Here is a 13,894-nt window from a genome sequence, read left to right as displayed (position 1 = left end):
GATGAATTTTAACAAATTTTACTTCACAGGAGGTTTAATATTATCTTGTTCTATAGTAGATAGTTGGTTCAGAAAATTGGCATGATTTAAATAGTGCAAAACAGTTGTAATAGCCAATTTTCGAACATACAGGGTCAAAACTTGAATGTTTAAGAAACTAACCGAAATTTTAATATTCTCAATAATGACGTATTATACATTCATAGATATATTAAAATGTAATTCATTCAATTATTTCTATATGTTGCTGTTGAAGGCAATTTTGACATTTTTGCTTCCATGGACTTCCAAAACAAAATTGATCTAATTTGTATTTGATAGAACAACAGGTTTGGTCATTTTAAGGAAAGAGAAATCAGAAAAATTAGAACAAATATGACTTTACTGTACATGTACTAATAAAGCTTTACATTTATTTTGGTAATGGTAAATATGTCCTTAAATTCATTCTTTGAATACAAACTCAAAATCATCCAATTTTTGAGCCATCATTTAATTGAATTCATATTAAGAACATAGAGTTGCTACATCCTAAAGATACATACAAGAAGGTGTTTAACCATCAAATCTAGTTTTATTGAAGACTTTTGAAAATGACATTTGAATGAAAAAAAAAATCAAGCTGAAACTTAAACAGAAACCTGGACACATCACAAAACTCTTGTTACATAGACTGCTTTACAACTTTTTAGAACTATAACAAAATTAGAAGCATTACAATACTACTAAACAGGTTTGGTCATTTTAAGTAAAGAGAAGTAATACAAATTAGGAAAAAATTCTCTTTTGCATACCCAACTATTCTACGCAGTAACACTAATATGACTTTACTGTACATCAATATGTACATGTACAACCTGTTGGTACCTGTTGGTAACTGTTGGTACTGCTTCACATAACTCTAAACAACATATCTTAATTACATTTTTTTTACTAAATTAACAAAATCTGATAACTTCCAGGAGCGGCCACATCCATTCAACAGTTAGACCACTTTTCCTTTGCAACAAGGGCAGCCTTATAATGGAGAAATTACTGTACTCAACAAGACAAAATCAAAAACCAAAACAGATAGATACTAAATAAGAAAACGAAAATACCATACATTTGTATTTTTTTTCATTCACACAGTCACTGCTCATTTTAACTCATTCACGTAAAAGATCAATTATAATTGATGAACTTTTAATAACTCCCATTACCATATAAATACCATAATATCATATTCAAAGTTATTCAATTAAAAAACAATTTACCTAAAGCTTTTCAAAACATAAATTTTTTATATTTTTTGTATCATAAATCTAAAGACTTTTTATTCATTCGAACTCACATCATAATATCATTCACAGACTTACTTCATAAAATTCTTACTCACAAAATCAACAATATGTATGAGAAATAAAGATTTCTATTTTTCTTCAAAGAGGTTATCATCCTATAAGAATACTAATGTACATTTTAACCTTAATAAAAACATTGAAAGTTTCAAACCATTATCGTAAACTATTGTTGGTTGGGTAACTAATTACAGATAACCTTACAGTAAAGGGTGGACAATTTAACAAGTTTATAATACTATAGGTACAAGAAGCCTCAAGCTATGAAAGCTCAGGTCTTCAAAATTTAAGTTAAGGTGGAGCTTAATTTGTCCATATACTTTAAAATGTGTGGTGATATTTTGATATATGCAAAACAGAGATTTAGGATTATTTGTCTACAACAAAGACTTTCCCATGGTTTGTCAAAAGGAGGCCCAAAATTACAAGATGTAAATGTTTCTAATGTGCAAAGATTAACTTTGTCTCATCTCACATTGAAACATTCAGTAAACAATACAGGGAGGATTCCCTTAACCAAATAGTCTGTGCCTACCAATTTACCAGGTAAATTATGGCATCAATAAGACAGCAACCACCTGACAAAAATAACCAAAAGACAGGTGTCTATACAATTTGTCAAGCTCGTAAACCATCCCAAGTCTTTAAAAAGTGTCGACAAATGAAGAAGAAACAATGAAAGATCTGCTTTCAACACTCAATTCTTCAAATAAGGTAAAACGTTAAAATAGGATGTTTGCAAACTACAGAGGATGTTTAGGAGCAGGAAAGGTACAAGACTATGTGGCAGGGTCAAACTAGTATTTTAAGATTAAAGTTTGAATTGTTTGACAGGACTGTCATGTAAATTTTATCAATACGCATTCAAATGAATAGCAACATCTCTGGCTTAAATAAACTAATTGAAGAGCTTGACATATTGTATAGACATCTGTCTTTAGTTGAAGACTGTATGCTGCCCTCTAAATGTCTTTTCATTGTTTGTGCTGTTGGATTGCTGTCTCGTTTATATATTTGCAACCTCTCTTTGCACTTTTATGTCAACCAATCCCATATTCAGTCAAAACTGTAAAGGTATATACAACTTTAACTTCATTCATAAAATTTAAAAATCAAATACTGAAAATTATACAAGCATGCATAATTTTAAACATTGTATAATAATAACTGAGTTGGAAAAGAGAAAACGTAAATGTCAAATGAAATAAGGTAAAGACTGACATTTAACAAGCAAATATAAACTAAAATGTCACCACTAATTTGTACAAGTATGTAGATAACTTATCTGTGATCAACAGATTTGGGTGCTCTTAAAAGATCATAATCTCACTAATTAGTCGGCAATAATCAATTCATGAAATGGTAGGGTTTCAATTCAATTACTACCAAAACCTTTTTATCATTAAACATATACAATTTCAATTAATTTTATAATAATTTCTTCATCAATTTGTTTTGGGGTTTGGGCTGGATTTGTAGTTATTTCTCTGAAATTCTTAAATGTCTCAACCAAATTTTGAAGCATTTGTATCCTCAGTTTGTATCAAAAGTTAGATTACAAACAATGCACTTTTGAGTATAAAGATTTGTCAGATTATATATCAATAACTTTAACAAATGGTAAAGTAATAACTGGATTATACTAACTTCATGCTGCTGAACTCAGTGCACATTCTAAATTATACTTAAATCTCACAGAAATGTGTCACAATTGAACTTAAAATTCTAAAAAATATAAAAAAAAAAAAAAAGGATTATAACAACAACAACAAAAACCAACTTTAGTTATTAATTCAATCTTTAATAAATTTTTTTTCCATGTCCCAGAATATAAAACTTCTTAAAAAAACAGTGTTGGATATAATTCTATCAATTCTTTATCGATGAATTATACAGAAATAATTAACAATTAAACCACTGTCCTTTTTCTGAAATACCTGTAACATTAATAGAAAAAATTACAGAATTGATGCGCTGAATTCAATAAAAAAAAAATCAAAAAATATATACCAATACTAATGTAATAGAAATGTATTTTTCAAGGAGATAAACTGTATCTGTCCCAATTTTATATATCTTTCAAATGAGGCAAAATTTGTTTGGTTATTTACTAATGAAAATTTGTCTATACTTAAATATTTAGGGAGCTATATTATTACATGTCTAGATGTTAGACGAAATGTTAATTGTATGTAATAACAATGATAATTGTAATGATTTTATAGTTCTGATCCTGCCTAGAATTAAATGTATGTGATTTTTTTATAGAATGAAGATAATAACATCTGTCTGAACTTTTTAATGTTTCATTTTAATATATAAAAATGTTTTTCTGTTACAAATCATGATGTATTGTTTTATGTGTACATGTTATGCTGCCCATCAAGGGCCCTTGATTGGAATAATAAATATTCTTATTCTTATTCTCTTATTCTTATTCGAAATTTTTGGTCTATTATCAACTTAACAAATGGGGTTTCTGATGAATAGACCTAAATGCAGAAATCTAAACTGGACAAAAGAAGAGTCTAAAACTTTCCAATTTAACTGTGTGGCACAAAATGTGTATACTTTGTGTAATGCTATGAGATTTGATAGTGCTTCAACATTCATTTCAAAGTTATGCAGCACCTGCTATAGAACAGAACAATCCAATGTATGACTCAATGTGGCAAATATTAGTGTTCTATTTCATAATGACAAAAAGGCATCCCAATTATCCTTGCATCTAAATTTTGATCAACTCCACCCCATCTGATGAAATAGCTGATAGCACCTAAACATCGCAAAAATAACAAATCATATAAATAAAATTATGGTTGAAATCTATCTTGTATTCTTTGGAATTGTAGTAAAATTCATATTCCGGTGTAATGAGATTTTACAGTTATATTGCAAATACTATTTATGTTTCCAATTCCAATTTCAAGATTAAAATGAAGTTTCCTCGAGTTTCAAAGAGTGGTGATAAATTGATAATGATAACTTTTGTCAAATAAGATATAGCTGTAAAATTAGGAGTATTTCTTCAACTTTTTTCTATTTTCATTATCCAACATTTCAAAATTTGAATGAATTTGGTGGCCTATATTTGCTTAAATCCATGTCATTCTGGACTCTTGTGGATAGTTGTCTCATTGGCAATAATAAGTCACATTAGAAGGTTAGTTTCTGAATTCTTAATAGATTTGTCAGGGTCTTCTCAGTCACATCTAATTTGTACCAGACTTCTGATTTGGACCACATTTCTGATTTATACTATAGGCTTCTAATGCATACCAGGTTTTTTATTTACACCACAGTTCGAATTTTTTCCAGGCTTCTGATTTGTACCAGGTTTCTGATTTGGACCACATTTTTTATTCATACCATACTTCTGATTTGTACCAGGCTACTGATTTAGACCTACTTCTGATTTGACCCCATTCAGATTTAAATCCCATTTTTGATTTGTACCGGGCTTCTGATTGTACCAGACTTGTAATACCAAATTTCTGTTTTGTACCAGGCTTGTAATTAATACCACATTTCTGTTTTGTACCAGGTTTCTGATTTGTACCTAACTTCATGCAGGTACTTTCCGTTTTTGTCTGTTTTATGCCTGGACGTAAACATCAGAATACCAAGTTTATATTTAGACAACATGACGCAGGTTTCAGACAAATAAGAATTTGGTCACAAGTAGATGTTGTATAAATATCATTTGGCAATCAAGTTAACTTAATGCATGAGAGTAATAACTGAATTCATCAACTGGACACTAAAATAAATAGCTTGTATAAACAACAACAAATAAATAATCTTGTGTCTTGGCAAATAACTGCATACTTCTGATAGACATCAATTATAGTATCCTATCATCAAATTAATACAAAATTCACATTCACACTACTCAGCATATTTATTGTTATTATCGCAGTAAGCATTACTATCTGAAAAAAATATATTAATTTCCTATTTGTGATTACTGCCAATACATGAATGAATATAACATGAATGGGTGTACAATACCATTGTCAAACAACAATTGCTCATCATTTTAAAGATTCAAATATTCATTGTCATCAACTTTTACTTTTACTGAGTGAATGGGTTTTAAAAAATCTAGAACCATATGAGGAAAAAGTTAAATACATCTGATAAAGAACGAATATAAAAAAGTTACATTACAGAATGTTATTTAATGTGCTGATCAATTTGATTACACAAAATATCCTTGCTGTCTTCAGAGCCATAGATATTTTATATGTTTCTTCAATTGAATGAATACTTGGATGGCTTGTTACATAAGACCACATATGATAACTGAAACAGCATATCCCTATGGTGTTTATATAAATGGTTTCATTTTCACTACCTTGTAAGTTTCTTTTTCAAATTTGGTGTAAAGTTAAATATATGTACATCTCATCAGTTTCACAAGTCAGAATCAATATCTGCTTCATTACAGATGTTGACAGTGCAGGTCAATATATCATGTAGTCATATACCCTCCATTAAAATTATTTAAACTTTGTATAGAAAATATCAGGATACAGAAAAAAGATATATAGGTACAGCTCAACATGACATTAAGGATAATTTAAAATACATTTTTGTGTTTGTTGTCATGCAGAAATTTTGTCAACTGCTGGAAATTTAAATGCTAGACATCAAATTGTAACATAAAAAAAAATTTCATTTGCTGGGTTTTTTTTTCATTCATTCTTGGTTTTATTTCTTAAATATCTAATGATTCGTGCCTTAATAGTATTTTTTTTTTTAAATTTTAGTACATGTATTTATTCATTTCTTTATCCTAATTTTGTACTCTATTGGAGTTTTGCCTCCATGGTTGACTACAACAGTTAAGTTTGCTCTTACAAGTGTTTTCTTTTATCAAACTCTATATCCTTAAATATGGTCAAAACTAGAACTGTTTGTATATATTTAGCATCCACAGACTGCTCAGCTATTCATAACAGTATAATTCCCCCTGTCTGTGATTACTTCAAAAATTATAGAAGAATACTTAAAGGTTTTCACAAGTGGAGAAGTTTAAGTCACTATTTGAAAAGCTTGATAGGACTATATACTTTTTCAATTCAAATTAATTTCAATAATTTACATGATTCGACTTACCTGTTTTTGTTTGACTGCAAGTATTTTTACAAACATCTTGTGTTAAAAAATTATTTTCCCCAGGATCACATCCACCGAACCAAAACATCCGACAGTCTCTCTCTGTTTGGTTGTAATACCATCGTACTGTGTAGTTGTTACAAGATCCTGCTTCAGGATTCTTTAAACAAGTCTCTGAAGTAGCTGTCAGAACAAAAACACAATTTAATAAAATCACTAAACAACAAAAACTTATCCGAAGAAATTTTAGTTTTTCCATGATGGTTAAATTAGTTCTGATATGTTTTTAACTTGCACTGAGACAAAAGTTGAGTGGGTGAATTTTTTTCTTGAAGTTGATGATGGTGTTGTAGGCTGTCCTTTCTAAACACTACACAATATCCACTGACTCATTCAAAACTTATGAATAAATGAAATAGGAAATCTCCATTCAGGACACTTATGCAACACAAACAATCATTAAAATTTTGAAATTCACTCTACCATAAAATCTGTGTTGCTCCTGTAAGTTATGATTGAAAAAAAAATAATGTCTACAGATCTGATTTATAATTTTTTATATTTATATAAATTTCCACTTTTATAAATCTTGCAAAAACTTCAATAAAGAAAAGCCATGGGAAATGAATTATCACTGTAGAATCCAATTGGTATGATTTAAATATAATTCATGCATTTCATCCACATTTACATTATGGTATCTTAAGGTTCATGAGAATAAATGTGATCCTATGTACAAAGGTTGTGACTATGTGTAAGTATTTAGATGAGACATTATTGTTTATTCAATCTTAGTTTGGAGAGGGCCTTGCTTTAGCCCCACCTCTTTATATACTTTTATTGTCCACAATGAAATAAGGTGGGGATACCCAGGGGATATTTGAAAATGATAAACATTTAAACTTTCTAAGTAAATTACTTTAAAATGTTCATCTACTAAAAAAAAAGGGAGAGACATTTAAATATTTAGGTAGACAAAATATAATTCTATCCTCATAATAGGAATAAGATCTCATGATGAACATATATCTAGAGGATTCTCTGGAAAATATTCAACAAATTATGAAAATATGATAAATGAAGGCGTGTAAAGGAATTTCTTAGTATCTACCTGTCAAACAATAAAGAAAAGTGATAGTTTAGTGTAAGCTTTCATTAAACTGGTGTTGTATTTTAATATTAATATGTCATGACAAATGACTATTTTATAATGTTTAAAAACAAACATACAATAATATCTGCTTGTTCTGAGATGATTAGAGTTAAGCAGTTAAGCATGAAATTTAGATTAAACTTGTGATTATAAGTCGATTAATTGGAAGTTAATTCAATAGAAATGATGTAAGTGATTCCAGGTGTACTGGACGGATTAAAAGGTCTATTATTTTAAATATCATAATTAATGTATTTACAACTGTGAGATCTAATATACACAGGACACATGTATTTAGCTCTTTAATTTAATTTAATCTTGTGTATTTTCCCAGTGATCACTGCAGACCAGTTGATTTATAAATGTCACCCAATATTGGTAACCCAATTAATCCAGTCATTATATTCCGCTTGCTACAATCACTCCTCCAGAAACGTTAGTGGATAGAAGCAGTTAAATTTTTTCCAGTTACAAATATTGGTTATCAGTAATAATTTAAACCATTTTCAAGTTTATGACCCCTCCTGTAGTCCTGTGTATTACAAAATTTTCATAGTGAATATCAAACAGCAAAGATACTAAATAAAAGAGATGACCAAAGAGAAACTTCATTCACAACAATAATATTTATTGTTTAATTGCATTAAATGGATTTTGGGGTCTTGAGGCAAATCAAGCCAAGATTTTCACAGAAAATCGACAGACTTTATTACAGAGATTTTTGTTGTAACATTTTAAACATAGATTACTCATTTGTTTGTCCACGTTATGCTACAATTTACTGTTACAACAAGACCTAACCAACCTTTACAATCCAATAAACTTCAATTAAGTCAAGCGCACCCTAGAAAGTGTATATACGGTTGCCTATGATTGCTTACATCCACTTCATTTGTACTTTGGTGGATAGTTGTCTCATTGGCAATCATACCACATCTCCTTATTTTTATATTTAAAAAGTTCTTATTTGTAGTTTTTAACCTAATGTCTATATTTAGAATAAAAAAAAAGAATGTGTCCATGGGACTCAGATGCCCCTGCTTGTTACTATGCAAGAGTCAATGTACTTATTCAAACAAATTTGAACTTGATCTGTGGGATCACTTTTACCATTCTCTAGTTATGGATATATTATTTTATTCATAACTTTCTAAACTGTGCAATTAAGAGCCTGATATATTAAAGAGAAACTCAGTCTATTATTTAAACCCATATGTTAACCACAAAAAGTTTGTTCATATGCCATCCATTTAAGCTTGCGTTTCTACAAAACTGTCTTTAAAATTCATATAATTAAAGGCATTGCTTAGCAAACAGTCTCACCACAACAAATTCAGTATCTCTTTTTACTAAAATTTTCATCAATCTTAGAAAAAAAGAAAGATTGAATTTCATGATATACATTAAGGACCAAAATCCCCTCAATCCATTTCAAAATTATTACAAAGAATTATTATTCAGCATTCTACGAGTAATGAGAGGAGAAATTAAGTATCATCATTAAACAATAAACAAGAGAACTGCCTGTTATTTACATGCCCTGTAATACATAAGACATGTTTATCAGCTATTGCTATTTCTTTTGATATTCATAATTGCAAGCATTAACAAAAATACATATTTTTCGTTTTGTCTAGACCGGTTTGAAATTCTATACAGTTTCTACTCCCAATCTTAAAACTAGACACAAAGTCTTCTAAATCATTATTTTTAGGAGGACTAAAACATGTCTCTCCTTCATATACAGAAGTCATTGAAGTAAAGGAAAGGCCAATATTTATGGTGCACTAGTAAGACCTGGTCATAGCAATTTTAAATATATTTATTATTTAAGTTTAGTTTAAACATATTTTATTGTTCAAAAATGACAAATGGATTAGACACAAGTTTTTCAACTTAGTAACGTCTTCTCCAATATATACATAAATATACACATGAATGAACATTACATAAATCTGACTTTAACCAATTATTATTTTAGCATGAAGATATAAAAATAAGTTACATACAAATTTTAAGAATCGAATCAATGGATATTTACCACTTAATATAACCAATCGAATGCGCCTATTTTCAGTAGAAATAAATACAAACACACCGAGCTGTGTAAAATAAAATATGTTAGTGTACATGACAAGTCATGTGAGTAAATTTGTTTAAATGTAAATTACACACTCATAGTTTAAAGTTACGGATTAACAGGAAAACGGAATAAATCTACACATAATTGTAAGTATCAATTTTGTTTTTTACTTAAATCCATGGAAACGTTTCAGAATACAAAAGTCAATCATAAAGATCATTCGATTATCGTACCCCTAAGAGCATACATTGATCATGTTCTAGTAAGATCTGTTACAGAATAAGGTTGTCAAAGTTGAGAAAAACGCTTGGTACTTTTTATATACTTTTGTACAGATAGAAAAACACTATAATTTTCTTCAGAACTCAAAGACTCATCACCAGAGAGCAATAACTCAATTGTAATATTGACAGCAAAAACATTGATTTCATTTATCATTAAAAGCCTTTGTGATGAAAAATTGTTACAATATAATAAATAATGTTTAGCATCTTCATTGATGAAGCCACATAAACAATTGGCATCTTGTACTAAGTTTGCATTAAACAAATCTGATTGAAGAGTGCTACAATGGTTTCGCAACCTTGCATGTAATACAGATAGTAAGCGATCTCCAGAGTAAAAATGTCTCGGAGATTTTTTATTCTTATAGTATAACATATGCAATTTGCTTTTAAATAATGAAAATGTAGGAATCTGTCTAATAATAATATCTAAAGTGTTCCACAATGTTATGGATGCTGGGAAATAAGAATGTTGATAAACCGACAAACGATTCACTGGAATAGTGATATTGTGTCTGTTTCGTAAATTGTAATTACTAATATCAGATACAAATTCTGGAACCAAGTCATGTAGATAATCTGGAGCCTGATTGTTAATAATTTTATAAAACATGGCCAACTTTTTTACCTCCCGCCTTACGCTTAATTTTTCCCATCCCGTCTCCCTGTAAATAGCGTTTCGGCTAGCATAACTTGGTAATCCAGTAACAATGCGAGCAGCCTCGATTTGAATATTTTCTATCCGATCAGAATTTATGTTCCCACAATTATCCCAAACTTCTGATGAATACTCAAGTATCGGACGAATAAAAATCATATAAATTTTTTCCAAATATTCCCTTTTTAATCGATATTTTAGTTTGCGTAAAACATTAAGCTGCTTCGAAGTTTTCTCAATCAGTTTATCAACATGCTTATTCCATTTACAATCATTACTAAATATGACACCTAGATGTTTGTGCGCACTAACTGGTTTCAATGTAGCACCACCAAAATCAAAAGTAATATCACTGTATATATTTTTCAAACTGAATATCATAATATCAGTTTTATTAGGATTAAACTTCACTAGCCATTTTTCTGACCACTTACTTAAATAATCAAGATCTCTACTGATCGAACTTTTTAAAGTGGATTCATCAGGTGCAGTATGACCTATTGAAGTATCATCTGCAAAAAGCCTTCCGAATCCAGACATACCATCAGCTATATCATTAATGTATATTAAAAACAACATTATTATTTAAGGATAGGAATCTAAACATTTAGAGAAATATTTTTAAAAAATTGGGGAAGGAAGCATGCCCCAAAGGGAACAAAACCATAGTGTAATGGAAAGGTCTTGTTATATCTATTAAGAATATATATATATAGCTTTGGGGTGGGCATCTGAGCAGTTTTCATGTGTGGAGGAAATCAAGTCATCCATCCCATAACTTATCAAACCCAAATCCTTTATAATAGGTATAACAAACTTAATCACCAAGAATTCATCATTTAGCTGCAAGATAAAAGTTACCAGTAGCTGACTTGGAGAGAAAATAATATGTCTATATATCGAGTTAGGTATATAGTTTTTCTGTAGATTGTTACTTCAAGAGAGCCAACTTATTAAATTTTGACTCAGGATGTCAGACTTGTAAAATTCAGGATATATTCATATCACATTAACATGTTATCATCATTAACATGTTATCATCCTTAATAAGCATGTAATATTTGCCACTGGATTTTAAGCAACCTTAGATCAATCTATCATGATCAATAATGTAAGTGGTATATTGAAAAAAAAAAGCTTTACAGATGAATCTCTAAGTATGCACACTCATGTGCAAAATCATTCTCAATGTTGTCATCTGTTTCCAATTTGTATATTATCTTTACCTTTTCAGGAGCACTCAACAAAAAAGAGTCATCCATTAGTGCAACCTAATTCAAACAAGTATTCTGTAGAAATGTTGATGCAATAAATAAATTTTTCTTACTACCTTAAATTCAGCAGCCACCTTAACAATTGGCATGCACTTTTATGACAAAGCTCTAAGCAGACCATTCTACTAACAGTTATTCACAGCTGATAAATTAGTTTCAAAGATGGCCATTAGATCCCATTTAAAGTAAAGGCGATAATGCTAGTTTTTGAAAACGAAATAAGAATGACTCAAGCTTCTCAGTAGCTTTAGGAGAGAAGGCTTCAGGGAGAAGATTGTTTTAATAAATTATTGCAACAATACTTTTTGAATATAAACCCTAAGGCAAAATAAGGTAAGAATTAAAAGAGATCTAAGTTGCTCTTTAAGTACAATGATTGAACTGTTACTTATTATTAATTTTTGTAAGTTTATCCAATTAAAAGATCCCACAATGATGAGCTTGCTGATATCCATTAATTGGATTGTAACCACTTCAGAAGTAAACCCATCATCTTACATGATACTTGAAATTCTAGTTCATGACAGAATTATAGCTTTAGATGAATCAAGAGTAGAAGAAGGTCAGATATAAATACAAAATTTAGGGTAATCCAAATTGATCTTCTTGTAATTTTATTCAAATTGTAATGAGGTTAATCTATCATATTCTTTAAAGGTTTTTTCTTCAGCTTGTCTCATTGTTTTTATGATTTTGTTATGCAAAAGTTCCTGTGTGCAGTTGAGACTTTAATCTCAATTCTAGTATGACCTCTGAATCCTGAACTGAAAACTATATATTGAATAGAAATTAGTGCAGTTTCCTACAAACAGTTTTAACGAACTCAAAAATTAAGTTTTCTTTTTACACTTGGCTGTTTAACCTTGATCTACCAGAAAGTACATTCAGTAAAGGTTTTGATGCCCAATCGAGTCATAAGTAACATTAGTGTTACTGTGAAACATGATGCTGGGTAAAAGGATTCTTATTCTGAAACCCTTTAAACAGTTGTCAAATTCAAATGACTGTATATTCTATGTTCTTGACTGTTGAACGATGGAAGTATTATATATATTTTACTTCCATGGTTGAACCAGGAATCCTGTAGCAGTTTATTTTGTTCCTTAAGCAATTTTTCAGTAAAGTTTAAAGCAGCCTGGTGTTTCTCAAATAAGCAACCAAACTCAGTTTTGTGATTCAACAGTTCTATTTCATTTACTTTTAGGTCCAAAAACTAATGGGTTCATTATCTATTTCACTCATGAAATATACCAGTCATGTTTTAAGATTTGAAGTTTAGCACTGACTATAGCACATTAGTCAACAAGAACAGAAGAAGTTCATACAAAAATGCAAAACTTTTACAATCCTATGATATTACTAAACAGATGCATTCAATTCTTATCATTACATTACTTAACTTATTTTCAAGTTTATTGCTGAAAATTATATTTATTGTTTTGTTCAAATTCAAACATGTCATGTTCAAGCATTATCATGAATTGATTTTAAGATATGTACATCAGTTTATAGAGATTCTTTTCTTGTCATTACCAAGGACTTATATTGTATATCAATCCTTCCTTTACCATAATCGAGTTGGTACAAATGATTTAAATAACAACAGCACTTTGGAGTTGATATAAAATGGATCACAGATTATCCAAAGGTCATTAGTCTGAACTAAGACTAATCCATTTTAATTTTAATTCTTTTTCTTCAACCAGTACTATGACTGACATGGAACTACTGTTTCAAATATAAGTACATGCATTAAAGAGTAAAGTTTAATGTCATTCATCCATTTCCAAAAAAATAAAAATAGACGTGGCAGGCGCAAAGTTCAATAAAAAAAACTGATCACCATCTAAAATGATTGGTTCTACTGATCAATGCAAGTACATGTATCTGTAAGGGAAGAAAAATTATCTTCAATATTGCAATCAAAAGTCCTTCAACTATAAAGGAATAATTTGATAACAAAACCAAATGTAAATTTAAA

At 29.5% G+C, this 13,894-nt stretch overlaps 1 protein-coding gene across 9 annotated transcripts in view; it reads right to left on the bottom strand.

Annotated features, from left to right (window-relative positions):
• LOC127698324 (papilin-like) overlaps positions 1–13,894 on the bottom strand; it is a 196,182-nt gene that overhangs the window by 74,346 nt on the left and 107,942 nt on the right. For all 9 annotated transcript variants that reach the window (XM_052201709.1, XM_052201714.1, XM_052201715.1 and 6 more), the window contains one exon: positions 6,462–6,644. In XM_052201709.1, the coding sequence (XP_052057669.1) occupies positions 6,462–6,644 (183 nt within the window). The remainder of the gene's footprint in view (positions 1–6,461; positions 6,645–13,894) is intronic.

Source organism: Mytilus californianus, unplaced genomic scaffold (genome assembly GCF_021869535.1).
Source record: "Mytilus californianus isolate M0D057914Y unplaced genomic scaffold, xbMytCali1.0.p SCAF_4, whole genome shotgun sequence".
Lineage (NCBI taxonomy): Eukaryota > Metazoa > Mollusca > Bivalvia > Mytilida > Mytilidae > Mytilus > Mytilus californianus.
Note: the sequence above shows the minus strand (reverse complement) of the source record. Positions and strands in the feature narration are given on the sequence as shown.